At 51.4% G+C, this 18,610-nt stretch overlaps 1 protein-coding gene across 1 annotated transcript; it reads left to right on the plus strand.

Moving 5' to 3' along the window:
- Positions 1-836: 836 nt before the first annotated feature.
- On the plus strand, positions 837-15,218 carry MORN3 (MORN repeat containing 3). The gene is made up of 7 exons (XM_082640241.1): positions 837-1,362; positions 3,747-3,919; positions 7,791-7,948; positions 9,960-10,119; positions 13,749-13,933; positions 14,170-14,253; positions 14,643-15,218. Exons 2-6 carry the CDS (start codon positions 3,775-3,777, stop codon positions 14,245-14,247), a joined length of 726 nt encoding a protein of 241 aa, XP_082496367.1. The 5' UTR covers positions 837-1,362; positions 3,747-3,774; the 3' UTR covers positions 14,248-14,253; positions 14,643-15,218.
- The last annotated feature ends 3,392 nt before the right edge of the window (positions 15,219-18,610 follow it).

Genomic DNA, 18,610 nt, shown 5'->3' on the forward strand with positions numbered 1-18,610 from the left:
GCTTCCAGTAGAAAGTGGCTAATAGACGGGGGGGGGGCGGGGGGGGGAGTAAGTGAAGAAGCCAAGTGAGTGCAGCCTGATCCTGAGGGGAACTCTAGAGCAAAAATTATACCTCAACAAATATTCTGGGAATTCCCTGGCGGTCCAGTGGTTAGGGCTCCACGCCTCCACTGCAGGGGGCACGGGTTCAATGATCCTTGGTCGGGTAGGATCCCTGCAAACGGCCTGGCACAGAAAAAAATAAATTTTTTTTGGCTTCAAAGAGACGGACAGTAAATAGTGTGTGTGTGTGTGTGTGTGTTTTGTGCTACAGAGAACATGAAACAGGAATGAGGTTGGGAAAGAGGAAAACATTTCAGAAAGTATATATGGAGATTCCAATTTTAAAGAGGGTGGTCCAGAAACTCCGTACTGAGGTGATTTGAATAAAGCCCTGGAGGGCAGGGCGTGATCCAGGCCGCTATTTGGAGGAAGAAATGGCCTGGCAGAGGGCACAGAAGAGGCAAAGGCCCTGAGGCAGGAACACGCCTAGCATTTTCCAGGAACCACAAGGAAGCAAGTGTGAGGCTAGAGCAGAGTGGGACTGGGCGCACAGAGTAGGGGACAAGCTCAGAGAGGAAAGGGGAGGGAGGTGGGCAAATGACGCAGGGCTTTGAAGACACTGTAGGCCCTGTGGCTTCTACTCTGAGTGGTCAGGGGAGCCACTGTAGGGAAGTGAGCTGCGGAATGACTTGGGCCGACTTGTGTCTGTGTAAATCGTACGCATCTTCCGGGGTGGAGGGGCAATATAGCTTCCCTCCGATTCTCAGAGGAGTCTAATAAACCATCACAAAACAAAGAACACGTGTAATGTTGGCTTTCCCTTTAATTTTGCCCCTTTGTCTTTGCAACAAGGCAGAAAAGCCTTTGACACTTTCCTGCCAGCATCGGGCGTGGTATTTGCTCTGGGGAAACCCGGACGGGAGGGAAGCGGGGGTGGGGAGGGCAGTAACCTCCCGGGGCACACCGTGGCCCAAGCTCCGCGGATATCAGGTCTCCCGGGCTCGCCCACCAGCCTTTGGCCACCGGGCCGGTGCACCAGCCAGTACTCGACCTCCGCAGGCCCGAAGACGTCCTTCCTCGTCGCGGGAGGATCTACAGCCTTCCCCACACGCGGCCCCGAGCTCACAGTCTCCGCAGGAAGGGGCGGGCCCTGCCGGCTGGCTTTGCTGGGGCCCCGCGTTGCCATAGGGACCCTGGCAGGGCTTGGGACGCCCGAACGCGCGCTGCGGACGAAGATTGAGGCTGGAGGCTGCGGACGGCGACTCCACCGCTCTCGGCCCAGGACTCCAGATGCAGGATCCGCCCCGCGGGAGAGCGCAGGTGAGCCGGCGTAGGTGTGACGAAGCGCGGGCTAGCGACTGACCCCCAGCCGTCTGGGCCCTGCTCCTTCTACCTTCCATGGTGGTAATTACTGTTATTCAGTATCAAAACAACACGAGTAGAGTACGCGCACCGAGTGGCAAAGCCTTCTTTCCCTTTTTTTTTTTTTTTTCTGGCCACGCAGCGTGGCTTGCGGCCACGATCTAACTCGCGCCTTGGCAGTGAAAACGCCTAGTCCTAACCACTGGACCGCCAGGGAATTCCCCAAAGCTTTCTTTTCCTCTCAGGAGCTCTATGTATTAAGACCACAACCTCCTCTAGGGTAGAATCTTCGTTCCTGAAAGTGTGGGACAGAGGATGAGTGACACTGATGAAGCATTAAGTATCACCCAATGACATCGTAAGAAAGTTATTAGATTCTGGGTTCTCTTACGGTTCTGAGTAATCCAAGGAGAAAGTGTCAGTTTGGGGCTAATATGGCATTAACACCTTTCTGAACATTTGCTAATCTCAACTGTAAGCCCCAGTATCTAGCTAAGACTTAAGTGATGTTTGCAAAATCTTCCTTGGATAAATGTACTGATTTTTTAAGTGAATTAACTTCAATATAAAGATTATACACATGGTACATGCAAATGGGAGAAAAAAGAAAAACATTAAATTTAGGACCTGAGACTGTTTCCCTCTGCCCAGTTTTCACCCTGGCTGTTTTCCTTGCCCGGAGTGACGTTCCCAATTCCTAGGCATGATTGTCAAAATCCGTACTAGCCGGTACAGTTGGCCAGCTTAGTCAGAATCACTGAGGTCCCTGCTGTGGCCCTACAGAGAACTCCTTGATAAGCAGGGCCCAGTGCAAAATGAAACTGAGAGTCAGTAGCTCATAAAGTATTAAGAATTTCAAAACAGTGACAATGCCGAGACCAAGCACGTGCCCCTCTGAGGACCAGGCCCTGTGCAACTGTTCAGGTTGCACACCTGTGATGCTGGTCCTGGGTGGGTGGATGCCTGGGACACCAAGATCCCCTGAAACCTGCTCAGCCCTGAGGTCATTCTCATTGGTCAATAACTCTGCCTGGGAATTCCCTGGCAGTCCAGTGGTTAGGGCTTCGTGCTTCCACTGCAGGGGGCCTGGGTTCTATCCCTGGTGGGGGAACTAAGATTCCGCAGGCCACACGGTGCGGCAAACAAAAACAAAAACAAAAAAGACTTCTGCCTGCTGATGGTTAAACAGTTCACTCTAGTCCCCCACCCCCATCCCCTCATTCCCCCATCCCTCCACTCCCCCACCCCCCATCCTTGGCCGCTAGCACTGCTTGAGTGTGTGTGTGTATTTCCCATCTATGGAGCAGGATAGATGGTACCGGCTGAGGGGAAACAGGGATCCCCAGATTTGGAGACCATCTTTATCATCTTGCACAAGTCCCCTGGAGACAGACAGATAGACATGAATGTCTGCACTGGAGATCCTGGGGACATGAAGAGCATAGATGGGGGGGCTCCCAGTCTGGGGAGAGACCCAAAGTCTCTCTGCAAACCCACCAGGCAGGGTGGGGAGGAGAGCCCTGGTCTGATGAAAAAAACCTAACCAGACAGACAGGAAGAGTACCTAGGCAGAGGGCAGAGGTCAGAGGCAGAGGGTGATCAACCATCCTGGTGTGCCTGTGACTGTCCCAGCTTTAGCACTGAAAGTCCAATGTCCTACGAAGCCCCTCAGTCCCGGGCAAACCGGTACAGGGGTTCTCCCAAGAGGCAGTCTCTTTAGTTGATGGGCTCTCCTGACAGCTCACAAACCCCTGCAAAGCCAGCCCCTAGGCTTTTCTACCATCCTGTCCACCAGGCATAGGGGGCAGGACCCCGGGGGCTAAAGTGTTGGGTGTTGAGCCGGTGGTGGTAGCGGGGGTGCCCCTGTGGGCTGTGCCATCACGGCTGTCTGCCAGCCCAGACAGAGTGGCCTGGCTAGGCCCCAACTCCCCAGACTCGGTTGTAGTGCTCACGACTGAGGGCTCCAGGCCAGCATCCACTCCGGTTGGTCATACTGGTTATTAAATATGTGACTTTCATCCTCTCCCCCGGGGCAGCTTCTTCCTGATGTCATCACAAACCCCTCTGCTCTGTTGGTTTCCCTGGGTTCCCATCCCAAGCAATTGTGCCATCAGAACCCCCGCCCCAAGGGGCCCCTGGGGAGGCAAGGGAAGAGAGAGCCTCCGAGGGGGGTCAGTCCAGCACAAAAGAATACCCAGCAAGGGCCGCTCATCTGCCCTGGGGACTCAGAACACACATGACTCATCCCACTTGACCTCAGACAAGCGTCTCCCTGGGAAGCCCCAGGATCCTGGCATTACTTACGGCAAACTGAGCCCCTGATGTCCCTAACCCTTTGCCAGCACCCTCTGGCCCACAGAAGCAGCCAACATGCCTATCTCCAAGTGCCCGCCAAAGTCGGAGCCCCTGTGGAAAGCGTGGGACCAGAAGGCCCAGAAGAACGGACTGAGGCACCAGGTGTTTGCTGTCAATGGCAATCACTATGTGGGCAAGTGGAAGGACAACATGAAACACGGTAAGTGGGGGACCTTCGGGGGCTCAGGCGGTGAGTATGGGGTCTGGGCCATGGTGGGCAACCGGGGCCAAGGAAGGAGCTTGCGTAGCTCACTGGGGATATAACATGTATCTCTGAGGAGTGAATGCTGACTTGGACCAACCAGGGGCCTCCTCCTGCTGGGGTTCTGGAACCCAACTCGGCCCTGGCTTCAGCTGAGCAAAGGGACCAGTAGAGGACAGAGCAGTCTTTAGGCTCCAGCCGCAGCCTCAGCCGGGACTCTCAGGACACCAGCTCATTCTCTACCTCTGACACCTGGGCTAAGCATGGGGCTGGCTAGCAGGAGGAAAAGGGGGCCCCCAGAAAGCAGCTTGCAACTGGGATTCTGGTCTTCAAACTCAGCCCTTCAAACCAGTAGGGGGCAAGGGAGGACACCCACTATCCCCCACCCCCTATACTTCCACCCACCACCCCAAGTGGCTGGGGCTCTGACTTTAACTGGGCTGGGCTCAGTTTAACTAGCAGGGAGTACGGGGCTCTTTGTGATACAAACTAAGCCCTGAAGAAAAAAAATAGTTTTTATTCAAAAAAGGTGTTATGGCTTCTCAGTCCAGTCTTGCAATTCCAGATTCTCTGCTCTTAACCATTCTTCTCTCCTGCCTTCCAGCGTTAAGTGCTTGAGTCCATAAAGCTGGGTCAGAATCTCAGCTCCAGTAACTATGACCTTGAGAGATCTACTACACTACTCTGAGCCCCAGTCTCCCCATCTGTAAAATGGGAATAATACCTATCTATCAAGTATTTAGCCAAGGGTCTGTGCAGAAGGGAACGTCTGGAGTGTTCTCGGAGGGCTGACCACGGCAGGGATCACTACTTAGAGCTTCTTTGTCCAAGAAGGCCCCCAAAGTTGACCTCACCCAGTGTGTAACACAACACCCACCCTCAGCACTGACTTAAAGGCCAGGGTTTAAGCAGCTGCTTGGAGTTCTATGTGCGGTTAAAGATGTCTGCCTGCATGTTTCAATCCTTGTGGGCAGCCTGTAGTGTGGACAGAGCCCTGTACTAGGAGTCAGGACCCTGAAGTTCTGAGCCTGGCTCTATTACTGAGTAGCTGTGTGACTTTGGGTAAGTCATTTCCCATTCTCTGGACTTGGCTGCCCTACCTGTGATATGACCTTGTAGGCTGGTGTGGCCCTCTGAGCCCTCCTGTGTGGGTCCTGCCTCCCCTCAGACCCTGGAGGCATAGAGCTGATGGGGCTGGGGCTGCAGAAAGCAGATCTGTCAGAGAACCCAGGTCCAATGCCCCCTCTCTTTTTTTTTTTTTTTTTTTTTTTTTAATTTATGGCTGTGTTGGGTCTTCGTTTCTGTGAGAGGGCTTTCTCTAGTTGTGGCAAGCAGGGGCCACTCCTCATCGCGGTGCGCGGGCCTCTCACTATCGCGGCCTCTCTTGTTGCGGAGCACAGGCTCCAGACGCGCAGGCTCAGCAATTGTGGCTCACGGGGCCAGCTGCTCCGTGGCATGTGGGATCTTCCCAGACCAGGGCTCGAACCCGTGTGTCCGGCATTGGCAGGCGGACGCTCAACCACTGCGCCACCAGGGAAGCCCCTGCCCCCTCTCTTGACTCACCTTTCGACCAAGCTGAAGTGGGTTGCTGTAGTATAAGCAGGCTGGAAGCAGTCAAGAGAGCCGTCATTCAGGGCAAGAATAGGGTGGCCCCAGTGGTTACCCAGACCACTCACTCCACTAATACTCATTGTGCGCCTAGTCTGTGCCAGGCCCTATACTAGGCATCTGGAATAATCCCAACACTCAGGGTCCTTCCAGTCTCACTGACAACCTGCACAGTAGGTAATGTCCCATTTTACAGATGAGGAAACTGAGGCTCAGAGAGAGGAAGTGACTTACTCAAGGCCACACAGCTAAAAGTGGTATCATCGGGATGTAAAGGGGACCAGAGAGAAGCCATGAAAGGAGCCATGAGAACATGTGTGAGCCGAGCCCAGAGGATGAAAATGATTAGCCAGGCAGGAGGGAACATGTCTTCTAGATAGTGGAATCAGAGATGGGGGGATGTTTTTCACTATTACCTCTTGTTCAAGGAACGGACTGGAAGCCAGTGGGCTGGAACACAGAGAAGGAGGGGAGAAAGGGGCAGGTTAAGAGGGCCAATCATATAGGGCCTCTTAGGCCTTGGTAAATTCTGCCTTCATCTGGGAGACAAACAGTCTCATTGGACCAACTTGGTCACATGCCCTTCACTGAACCAGTCACAGAGGCCTGGGTGGATAGAATACACTGATTGGCTAGGCTTGCCAGGAGGAGAAGTCAGCCCCATGCACACCTCAAGGACTGAGAGGGAGGGCTGCGTCCCCAAAGGAAATAAACTAGAAGAAGGACAGATGTAAACCCTCAAGGGCAAAAATCATTGATATCATCTTTTCTATTTGCAGGCATTGTCCTAAGTGTTCTACATATATTAATGAATTTAGTGAACAGAACAACCCCATGAGATACTCTTATCCCCATTTTACAGACGAGGAACCTGAGGCCCAGAGAGTTAAGTTACTTGCACTAGATCAAAAAGCTCACAGGGACAATGTTGGATTTGTTCCTGAGCTACCAAGGACCAAGACATGAGTTGGCGTGCATAGGTACTCTACAAATATTGTATTCATCTCTTTGTTCAACAAATATTGGTCACCTACAACATGCCAGACACTGTTCTTCCGTGCTGGATATACAGCAGTGAACAGAACAGACCAGTCTGTGCTCTTGTGAAGTGTACATTGTCCTGGAAGAGACAGACAATAGACAATAAATGATAAATAAGTGAATTATCTGTTACATTAAGAGCTGACAAGTGATATGGAAAGAAACAGAACAGGGTAAGGGATTAAAAGAAGCTTATATGGAATAATTTTAAACGGGATGGTCAGGGTAGGCCTCATTGAGAAAATGAGATTTCAGCAAAGACTTGCAGGAGGTAGGGAGTGAGCAAATATAGAGGGAAGACTTTTCCAGGCTAAAGGAGAAGCAGGTACGAAAGCCATGAGGCGAAAGCATAACAGGTGGGTTCCAAGAACAGCATGGAAACCACAGTGGTTGGAGGGCAGAATGGAAAACAGGAGTGGAGGACACAGAGGGGTTGGAGTAGTAGGAGATGGGTCTCCATGTGTGTTCAGGAGAGCTGAGGAAATATGCAGAACATTTTCTAAAAATCCTGACCATCTGGTGTATCCATTCAGTATTATTAAAAGATGAAGCTTGGGACTTCCCTGGTGGCGCAATGGTTAAGAATCCACCTGCCAATGCAGGGGACACGGGTTCAAGCCCTGGTCCGGGAAGATCCCACATGCCGCGGAGCAACTAAGCCCGTGCGCCACAACTACTGAGCCTGTGTTCTAGAGCCCGCGAGCCACAACTACTGAGTCCGTGTGCCACAACGACTGCAGCCTGCGCGCCTAGAGCCCGGGCTCCACAACAAGAGAAGCCACCGCAACAAGAAGCCCGCGCACCACAACAAAGAGTAGCCCCCGCTCACCGCAACTAGAGAAAGCCCGCGCGCAGCAACGAAGACCCAACACAGCCAAAAATAAATAAATAAAAATTAAAATAAAAAACAAGATGAAGCTGAAACACTGAAGGGGCAGATTTCTGCTTGGGGTCTGCTGTGTCCGTTTGGCTTCAGGGCAAAGGGCTGTAGAAATAGAACTTTTTGGGGGGTTTTCCTGGGTGCTGGGGGTCTAGAGACCGGGCACAGACCTGACCCAGTTCTTGAGAATTGTCCAGTCTAGGAGCCCCTGAGGCCCAGGCAGACACAGCACCTGCCTCCCGGCACCCCCAGCCCCGTAAAGGCCATGTCTACCATGTTGGCTCATCTTTGTGTCCCTAGGGAAAGGAACACAGGTCTGGAGGAAGAACGGAGCCATCTATGAGGGGGACTGGAAATTTGGGAAGAGAGATGGCTATGGCACCCTCAGCCTTTCTGACCAAGAGCCCGGAAAGTACAGGAGAGTCTACTCAGGCTGGTGGAAAGGCGATAAGAAATGTGTGAGTGGTTCCCATCATGCCCTGGGGTGTGGGCCAGGCTGAAAGCAGGCTGTGTGTGAGGGGGGGAGGGGGGAGCAGTCAGAGAGGCCTGGGAGAAAAGGGTGGGGGGATCTAGGGGAGGAGAACAGGGTTGCTGTGTGGGTGGGAGAAGGAAGGGGTGGGGGAACATCAAGGCTTCTCAGAACAAAACCCAGGAAGCAGGAAGCAAGAGGAGGGGGCCCAGGGAGGAGCCCATGAAACGCTGTGGTTGCAAGAAGCCAGCCAGGCTGTGAGGGGCCAAAGTCTCCTCCCAACCTCCCCACTCATTTCCTGGCTTTCTTTTCCCCTGGCATCCCTTTCTGAGAACCCCCCTTCTGTTGGGACTGGATAAGAGGTGGCAGCGGGGGGTTGGAAGAGTGGGAGCAAGAAAGAAAGCAGAGGCCACACCCTTGGCCAAGAGAGGAAGGTCTTGAGGGATAGAAACCAGCCAGAGGCATGCCCCCAACCCATAAACACCTGAATCCTCCCACAGGTCATGGAGACAGGTAATAATACAGTACTGCTATCGAACAACAGCTGCTGTAACCCTGGAGCATGATATAGGGTAAACTCTCACATCAACAACAGCATCATCATCATTATTATTATTATTCCCGTTTTACTGATGAGGAAACCAGCTCAGAAAGGCGCAGAAGGTGAAGTGCCTTGCTTGGGGTCACACCACTGGCAAGTTGTAGAGCCCAGCATTTCATGATCTCTACTCTCAAAATGTTTATTGGCCAGTGGGGATAAAGCTCCCAAAATAAATAGTTTACATATAATATGGTGCTAGGATAGAGGTTTTTACAGAAAGTCCAGGGGCAGTTCATTGAGAATTCAGGGCAGGCTTCCTGTAGAAGGTGACACCATAAGACGCAAGGAGTGGGCTTCCCTGGTGGCGCAGTGGTTGAAAGTCCGCCTGCTGATGCAGGGAACACGGGTTCGTGCCCCGGTCCGGGAAGATCCCACATGCCGCGGAGCAGCTGGGCCCGTGAGCCATGGCCGCTGAGCCTGCGCATCCGGAGCCTGTGCTCTGCAACGGGAGACGCCACAACAGTGAGAGGCCCGCGTACCGCAAAAAAAAAAAAAAAAAAAAAAAAAAAAAAAAAAAAGACGCAAGGAGTTAGGGAGTAAAAAAGGAGAAGAGGGGTTTCCCTGGTGGCGCAGTGGTTGGGAGTCCGCCTGCCGATGCGAGGGGACGCGGGTTCGTGCCCCGGTCCGGGAAGATCCCACGTGCCACGGAGTGGCTGGCCCGTGAGCCATGGCCGCTGAGCCTGCGCGTCAGGAGCCTGTGCGTCAGGAGCCTGTGCTCTGCAACGGGAGAGGCCACAACAGTGAGAGGCCCGCGTACAGAAAAAAAAAAAAAAAAAAAAAGGAGAAGAGGAAATACCAAAAGGAAGGATATAATAAACAGCAAGGTGTGTCTGCCCACAGGGGTGGGAGTGAGGCCTTGAAGGTTATGTAGGGGATGAGGATGTTGAAGAGTAGACTTGGGCTGCATAACCCAAGCTCTTCAGGTGTGATCTGCGGGGAGTTTGTGGTGATTCTCTGCGGCTGCATGATAAGTGCTTATGTCCATTTTTCTGGGGAGAAAGTCCGTAGCTTTGATCTGATTGTTAGGCATCTGCGAGTTTTAATAGGGTCAAATCAGAGTTGGGGAGACGGGGCAAATGTGATCGGATAGACAACGTAAAGATCCTCCTAGGAGCTGTATGGCAGATGCATGGGGTCAGGGGAGAACGGGAGAGTGGAGGAGGAAGACCAGTGAGAAGGGGTGAAATGATGGTGGGCTGCAGGAAGGCGGTAGCACAAGGATAGAGGAGAATGGACGGCCTGGGAGATTTTTCGATACACGACCGACCGTCAGCTTGGATGTAGGGCTGGGGGAGGAAGCAGGGGAGAAGCCCAGGTGTGTGGCTTGGGTGCCAGGGAGGATGGTGGGAGTTCCTAGTGGTGTGGGACGTCGTGAACAAGGACACCTTCGTGCTTTCAGGGCTATGGGATCCAGTTTTTCGGACCCAAGGAGTATTACGAGGGTGACTGGTGTGGCAACCAGCGCAGCGGATGGGGCCGCATGTACTACAGCAACGGAGACATCTACGAGGGCCAGTGGTACAACGACAAGCCGGAAGGGGAGGGCATGTTACTCCTGAGTGAGTGCTTAGCCCCGCCCCAAATGACCTGTTGACCACGCCCACCCGGCCACGCCCTCAAGTCACACTCCTCTGGGCCCCGAATGGCCACGCCCCATCAGGCCAAGTCCCCGGCAAAGCCCTGTCCCGACTGGGTTAAGCTGAATGACAGGAGACGGTCCTTACCCTCAGGAAGTTTATACTCTAAAAGGGGAGCCTAACAATAAATATAAACAATTAAGACATTGTCTTATGGTCGTAATAATCATAGCCTACACTTATACAGCCCTAAACTCATTTAATCCACAATGCAATCCTATAAGATAGGTGCTCTCATCACCTGCACTTTACAAATGAACAAAGGCACAGAGAGGTTAAGTCATTTGCTCAAGGCTACGCAGTCTGTTCTGAGGTCAAAAGTGCTAAGGAATTCCCCTTGAAAACAGGAAGACGTGTTGGAGAATGACAAAGGAGTTGGGGTCAGGGCTGTTTAGATTGGCTTATGGTCTCTGACCGCCTCCCTGAAGAGGTGTTGTTTGAATGGAGAATGGAAGGAGAAGGAAGCGGGATATGTACTGCGCTGGGGAAGAACATTCCCAGGCAGAGGAAAGAGTTCTGAGAAGCTCGCATTTGTATCAGGACTTAATCCATTCTCTACAAAGCAAACAGAGCAAGCTTTTCATAAATTGGACCTTGTCACTGCCTTGCTTTCAACCTTTCCATAGCTCCCTGTTGCCCTCAGACTGAGTTCAGAGGCCTGACTGTGGTCTGTGGGGCCCAGCATGATCTGGCCCTGCTCACCACTCCAGTTTCACCTCCCCTCTTCCCCTGGACTCCCTTCTTTTTGGCCATACTAACTTTCTTTCAATTCCTCCCACTTTCTGCCTCAGGGCCCTTGCACTGCTGTTCCCTCTTCCTGGAATAGAAAGAAGATTCCCACAGGGATTTCCCTGGTGGTCCAGTAGCTAAGACTTCACGCTCCCAATGCAGGGGGCCTGGGTTTGATTCCTGGTCAGGGAACTAGATCCCACACGCTGCAAGTAAGAGTTCGCATGCCATGACTAAAAAAAACAAAACAAAAAAATTCCCGAATGCTGCAACTAAAAGATCCTGCATGCTGCAGGGAAGATCCCGCAGGCAGCAACGAAGATCCCATGTGCCGCAACTAAGACCTGGTGCAGCCAAATAAATAAATATTAAAAAAAAAAAAAGAAGATTCCCCCAGATCTTTGCATTCGTACATTCCACCTAAAGCACATTCTTCTAATTATTCTCAGCACTTGATTCCTTTCCTTCTTAGAACTAGGTGTATAATCTTGGGCGAACTACTTTGCATCTCTGTGCCTCAGTTTCCTCTCCTGTAAAATGGGAATAATGGCAGTACCCACTTCATAGGGCTATGGGGAGGATTAGATGAGGGAGTCTGTGTAAAGTGCTTAGAACAGGGCCTGGCACGTAGTAGGCTGTCGATAAAGCTAGTATCATTGCCCCTCCAGACTGTGAGCCTGCAGAAGGACTGGGAATGTGTCTGTTTTGTTCCCCACTGTTTCCCCAGTGCCTGTCATGTAGTAAGTAGATACTCTTGGTGAGGACACAAACCAGAGCCCAGTCTCCTGAAAACTCAAGATTCCAACTTCCAAAGAGATTTTTTTTTTTTGGCTGCGTTGGGTTTTCGTTGCTGCGAGCAGGCTTTCTCTGATTGCAGCGAGCAGGGGCTACTTGCAGTGCATGGGCTTCTCATTGCGGTGGCTTCTCTTGTTGCGGAGCACAGGCTCTAAGCACGCAGGCTTCAGTAGTTGTGGTGCGCAGGCTCAGTAGTTGTGGTACATGGGCTTAGTTGCTCTGTGGCATGTGGGATCTTCCCAGACCAGGGCTCGAACCCGTGTCCCCTGCACTGGCAGGCGGATCCTTAACCACTGCGCCACCAGGGAAGTCCCTCCAAAGAGATTTGACTAAACCAAGGCATTGGGCAGCTGGGGAGGGTTAAGGGCAGCCACTCTGTCATTCTCAATCCCCCGTGCATCTGCCTCCGTGCCTGATTTCAGTGTGCATCTCCTAGCAGTAATAGCCTGCTTTCAGTGAGCACCTTCTGTGGCCCGCACAGTGAAGGGGCTCTGAGTGCACCGTTTCTAAGGCTTGGACTCTGGAGCCGGCCAGCCTGGGTTCAAATTCTAGCTCAAGCTCTTACTAGTTGTGGGACCCTGGGCAATTAATTTCTTTACACTCTCTCGGCTTCATTTTTCTCAACTGTAAAGTAAGGAAAAAATAAAGCTTAACTAGAGTTATTGTGAAGGTTAAATGAGGTTTATGTTTGTAAAATGCTTAGCATGACACGGAATAGTAAGTGCTCAGCATCAGTCCATCCTTGCATGAGCTCAGCAAACTATTGGCCAAATCCAGCCCAACACGTGTTTTGTAAATAAAGTTTTATTGGCACACAGATGTGCTCGTTCAGTTACGTATTGTCCACGGGCTGCGGTTTTTTTTTTTTTTAAATTAATTTATTAACTTATTTTTGGCTGCGTTGGGTCTTTTTAAATATAAATTTATTTTATTTTATTTATTTTTGGCTGCGTCGGGTCCTCGTTGCTGCACGCGGGCTACTCCCCGTTGCAGTGCGCGGGCTTCTCATTGCGGTGGCCTCTGTTGTTGTGGAGCACAGGCTCTAGGCACGCGGGCGCGCAGGCTCTAGAGCGCAGGCTCAGTAGTTGTGGCGCACGGGCTTAGTCGCTCCGCGGCATGTGGGATCCTCCCGGACCAGGGCTCCACCCCGTGCACTGGCAGGCGGATTCCCAACCACTGTGCCACGAGGGAAGTCCCCACGGGCTGCTTTTGTGCCGCAATGGCAGAGTTGACCATGCGCAGCAGAGACCCTATGGCCCGCGATGCCGAAAACACTATCTGCCCCTTTGCAGAAAAAGTTTGCTGGCCTCTGACCTAGAGTTTATCCAATACTCTTCTAAGCCCTGTCTGTGTATGGATTCATTTGACCTTCAGAATAATTTTATGAGTGAGCAGCTACTCTTGTCCCCGTTTTACAAATGAAGAAATGAGACAACATGGTTCAGTGACTTGCTCAAGGTCACACGGCTGGTAAGTGTCTGAGCTGAAACATGTTGGCTTTATTATTATTATTTTTGCACCACCACCACCGTGATCCAATGGGAAGTGGAATTGATTCCCGATTAAGAGCCGGGGCTCCTGATATGAGCAGGATTTGGTGTGAAACCCTGCCTCTGCCACTTCCTAGTTCTGTGACCTTGTGCAAATCAGTCAAATTCCTGGAGCTTTTCAAGTTCCATGTATAAAATGGAATCCTTCATCCTTCACAGAACTGTTTTTGTGAGAAGTGAGGTCAGAAACAGCATGGAACCAGGCACAGAGTAAGTGCAGGAAAAACATTGCCTGTCAGTATTATTAGCTATATTTTTTACAGCTAGGAAACTATGTTGCTCATCTAAGTTCGGGGAGGTAGTGGAGGTGAGATGTGAACCAGGTCTGAAACCGGAAGTCGCTCACACCCCAGGGCTCTATGGCTTTCTGGTGGGCATGAATGTCTAGCCTGGCAGTGGCAAGGGTCCAGCCCGGGTATATGTAGTCTGGCCTGGTTTTGTGGGCCAAGACCCCTGACTCCCTGTTCTTTCCCCCAGAGAACGGCAACCGCTACGAAGGCAACTGGCAGAGAGGCATGAAGAATGGGTCGGGACGCTTCTTCCACCTGGACCATGGTCAGCTGTTTGAAGGCCTCTGGGTCGACAACATAGCCAAGTGTGGCACAATGATTGACTGTGGCCGTGATGAGGCCCCCAAGCCCACCCAGTTCCCCATTCCTGAGGTGGGAAGCTCTCCTGGATCCTGGGGCCACACACAGTCCAGGGAGAGACAAAACAGCACCCACAGCCACACCCAGCCTGGCCGAGCCCAGCCCAGCCAGGAAACAGACAAGATTTTGTTTTCAGTCAGGGCGACCCCAGGGAGGCTGGCAGTACCCCCCAAGGCAGGCAGCGCCCCGAAGGCTGGCAGCCTGGGCCTTCCATGCTCCTCAAACCAACCCCTACTGCTTCCCTCCAGATCAAAATTCTAGATCCTGACAGCGTGTTGGCGGAAGCTTTGGCCATGTTCAAGAAGACACAGGAAGAAGGAGATTGATGCCAGGTGAGAGGCGGGCACACCTGCCACCCTCTGATGTGGTCCGGGCAGCTCCTGGGGTCTCCTCTGGCCTAGGGGCTCAGGGGCTTGACTAGAGAGGGTGGGTTTCTTGCCTCCCGCAGTCCTGCTGGTCGTTTTCACTTCCTCCCCTTCAAGACTCTTTTCCCTGAAGAAGTCCTGCCAAATCCTCCCATTTGCACCCTGGGCTTAATCGGGTTGGAGTCAGGTGGTCTGCTCGCCCTGGAGGGCCCCGGGCCTCCACTTGCCTATGTCTTGTGGGGCCTTGTTCAGTGCTACCCCTCCTGGTGTTGGTATAAGTGGGGTCGAGGAGAGAGCATTGATACAGCATCTTGGAGACGCCAGCCCCGCCCACCCCACCCCCCTTGTCCCTGCAGAAAGAACACCAGCGTTTCAGGAGGGATTCAAACCGGAGTCACCCAACTGCTCGGACCGGTGCGGCTCCCACTGGTGGAGCAAGGTGGGACTTGGGCACACACTCGGCACCCTCAGAAGGCACCTTACTCCTCCCAGCACTGGATCATTCCTTACCAGTAGGAGGCCAGTGCTTCTCTCCCCTGCTGGCCTTGGGGATACCTTTATTCTTGGACCCCATCCCTGAGGACCCCAGAATAAAGGAGAGCCTGGCAGCGTGAGCCTGGGGCCTGTGGTGGGTGGCCGGGGTGCGAGGGAGCCTCAGGAGGGGTTTCAGGTAGAGAAGAGGGGTCCCCATGGGTTGCATGAATTTACATTGGGGCAGAAAGGGGCGGTGCCTCCAGGTCTCTGATCTCTGAGATATTCCGAGGAGAAGACAGAGCCTGCATCTGGTTACACTAGTCACTAAGATTTGGCATTAAAATGTGACCTGGCTTCTCAGCCTAACACAGGGGATCCCAACCTTGGAATCCTGTGGGAGATTTAAAAGCTAGGAATGTCCGGATCCCATGCCGAGATTCTCATCTGTCTGGAGTGAGGCCTGGGCCTTCAAAAAGCTCCCCAGCTGACTCTAATGTGCAGCTGGGGCAGAGAACCTCTGAATTACTGGCTTTGTGATCCTAAGTGGCCTCAGTTGCCCCATCTGTAAAATGGGACTTCAGAGACCTCACAGAGGTGTTTTGAGGATTTGCTAGCAGATGTAAAAATAACAAATAACATGTATTAAGGTTAGTTGTAAAGCAGACTTCTAGGAAGGGCTTTGCATAATTCTAGACAACATTCCTGCAAGATAAGAGGAACTCTTACATAATGAGTAGGAACAGGACTTCTGCAGTGACTCCTTGAGTGTGAATCCCAGCACTGACTCATTAGCTGTGTGTTCTTGTGTACATCACCCAACCTCTCTGTTCTTCAAGTTTCCTCTCCTCTAATATGGGACAATAACAGTACTTACCACCAGGGGTTACTGTGGTTACTGAAGAATGAAATAAGGTGTGGTTCTAACCCAAGGGAGGGGGGTTTTGTCCCCCTTCCTTCCCCGGGAACATCTGGCAAAGTCTGGAGACATTTTTGGTTGTCACAACTGGCAGGGAAGAATTCTATTGGCACCCAGTGGGTAGAGGTTGTGATCCTGCTAAACAGGTTATGATGTAAACACTCTACAGAAGAATTATTCAACCCAACTTCAACGGTGTAATACCATGAAATAACCCTGAAATACCACGATGTTCGTAAAGCCCTCAGCAAGTACCCGGCATGTAGTAAAGCGTTCACGGATACTGAAGTTCTCTCTGCCATCTAAACCCCAAGCAGGCGGCCCGACCCACGGCATGGTTCTCAATCGGTACCTCTGAAGCCGGGAAGCTGAGCCTGGCTGCCTCTGGACACGTAACTAACCAGACACAGAGCCACTGAGTGCTAGGCCCAGCACTGACAGCTTTACACGGGTGCTCTCCCATGACCCCTCAACAACCTATGAGGTGTCCTGCTATTATTCGTGTCATTTTAGAGGAGGAAACTGAGGTTCAGGGAGGCTCACAAGTCACCAAACTAGAAAGGGACTGTGCTTAAACTTAGGCCTGTCTGCTGTTAAGGTGAGAACAGTGGCAGTGCATATAGAAAACTACCATTTTGTCAGAAAAGGTGGGATGTGTACTTGTTTATGTATAAAATCTCTAGATGGGAACAAAACAAGCTGGCAACAATGGTTGTCTCTGGGGAGAATTGGGAACCTGGGAACAGGGGAGGGACAGCAATTTTTCACTGCTGTGTTTGGAACCTATGAATGTATTATCTTTTCAAAACATAAAATTGAAATTAAGGACTGTGTTGTCGTTGTTGTTTTGTGGTACACGGGCCTCTCACTGTTGTGGCCTCTCCCGCCGCGGAGCACAGGCTCCGGACGCGCAGGCCCAGCGGCCATGGCTCACGGGCCCAGCCGCTCCGCGGCATGTGGGATCCTCCCGGACCACGAACCCGCGTCCCCTGCATCGGCAGGCGGACTCTCAACCACTGCGCCACCAGGGAAGCCCGAGGACTGTGTTCTTAACTGTCCGTGTTTCCCTAAGTTGCCTGAGTCTGAGTACCTGAAGTGCTTGTGAAGAGATTCCAAAGACACCCAGACCAACGTGAACTGGAATCTGCAGGAGAGCTTGGAAATCCACTTCTTACAAGCCAATCTAATGATTCTTGAGTTCAGGCAAGTTTAGCCCAGAAATTATTCCAGCAGGATGCCAGGTCTCTGCAGAAGCAGGGAGGTGGGTATCTTAGGGGAAGGATGGAAGATGCCTAGGTTTTCTCTGGGGAGCAGTGGAGATTTTCACACAGGGGCACCTACCCCACCCTACTCGGTCCCAGTCAGAGGGCCTTCTGGGGACAGGGGAGGGGTGGGTCCTGGTGCATGTGATGCAGGACGGAGGCAAGAAGCTGCAATAGGATAAAGGGGGGCCCCCTCCCCCACTCAGCCCTCCAAGCTGCTGTGGCCACGTCCAAGTCTGCACAGAGGGACAAAAGCTTAAGGCCACACTTTCCCACAACCAGCTTTCACTTCAGCCAGAGCACTTGTGTTTTTATAAAACCACTTTCTGTATCAGGTTTATGGGACAGAACAAGCTGTCAAACACAAAGGCCCTCTGGGGCCAGGTGAGTGACATCTGAAGCTGGGCTGGTGTCAGACAATAGGGAGTGGTGGGGACTGTGGCAAACACATCTCCTGGGTAAGAGGTAGCTGCAACTCAGCTCCTGTTCATTGTTGCTCTGCAAGAAGGCGGGCCCAGTAATGCTGCTGCTGGACCTTCCGAGTTCTTAAGCAAAGCCAGAATCAGTCTACGTAAGACTTTCTGAGTGTCTAGGCTCTGAGCCAGATTTCCAGGCTCGAAAACGTATCCTCTTTGGACATCCATTTTTGTCATCTGCAAAATGGAGAAAAAATTCCTCCCAAACTGCACAACCTGATCATACAGATGAGGAAATATCAGAGAAACAAGACAGAGGCAGCATTCTACAAAACCACTGGCTCAGACTCTTCAAAAATGTTGATATTACAAAGGACAAAGAAAGGCTGTCCCAAATAAAAGGTGACTAAAGAGACATGACAACTCAATGCAGTGCATGATCCTGGATGGAAAAATCACAAGAAAGGACATGATTGGGACAAGAGGGAAACTGAAAACGAATGTTGTATTAGATAATAGTATCGCATCGATGTCAAATTTCCTGAATCTGATCATCGGATTGTGGTTATGCAGAGGAATGTCCTTGGTTTAAGGAAGAAATCTGTAACTAAGGCATATGGCTCAGGGGGAAAACACACTCTCATTCTCATTATTCACGGTTTCAGTATCTGCAAATTTGCCTACTTGCTGAGGTCAAACAAGGTGACCCTCTGCCTTCTTTCAGCTCATGCTGTAAACAAGTATCCTTTTCACAGTCTATTTAGTGCTACGTTTTTCACATTTTGGTGCTTTTTGTTGGTGATTTCACTATTTAGAATGGTCCCCAAGGGTACCAATGAAGTGCTGTCTAGTGTTCAGAGCACAGGAAGGCTGTGATGTGCCTTACGGAGAAAGTATGTGTTACGTACGTTTCAGTCACAAATGAGTGCTGTTGCGATAGCAAGAGCGTATAAGTTCAATGTTATATATAACATATATTAAGGCGTTTTTAAAAAGAAACACACAAAAAATAAGGCTGTGTTTTGATTGGTTGACAAAAATGTTGTGACCACAGGCTCACAGGAACAGAACCCCATATTCCTCTTAGGAGAAATACTCACTAACTCAGTGTTCTGTGACTATAGAACAGAACCACTGCGAATAAGAATTGACTGTATATATATTTCAGTTACTCTTCATGGAACGTTTGGGGGTAGGTTTGAAATTTCCCAAAATGTTGAAAAAAATTTTTTTGTTTAGAGGCTCACCTATTGGGG

Source organism: Mesoplodon mirus (assembly GCF_964341445.2).
Source record: "Mesoplodon mirus genome assembly, chromosome: 13".
Classification (NCBI taxonomy): domain Eukaryota; kingdom Metazoa; phylum Chordata; class Mammalia; order Artiodactyla; family Ziphiidae; genus Mesoplodon; species Mesoplodon mirus.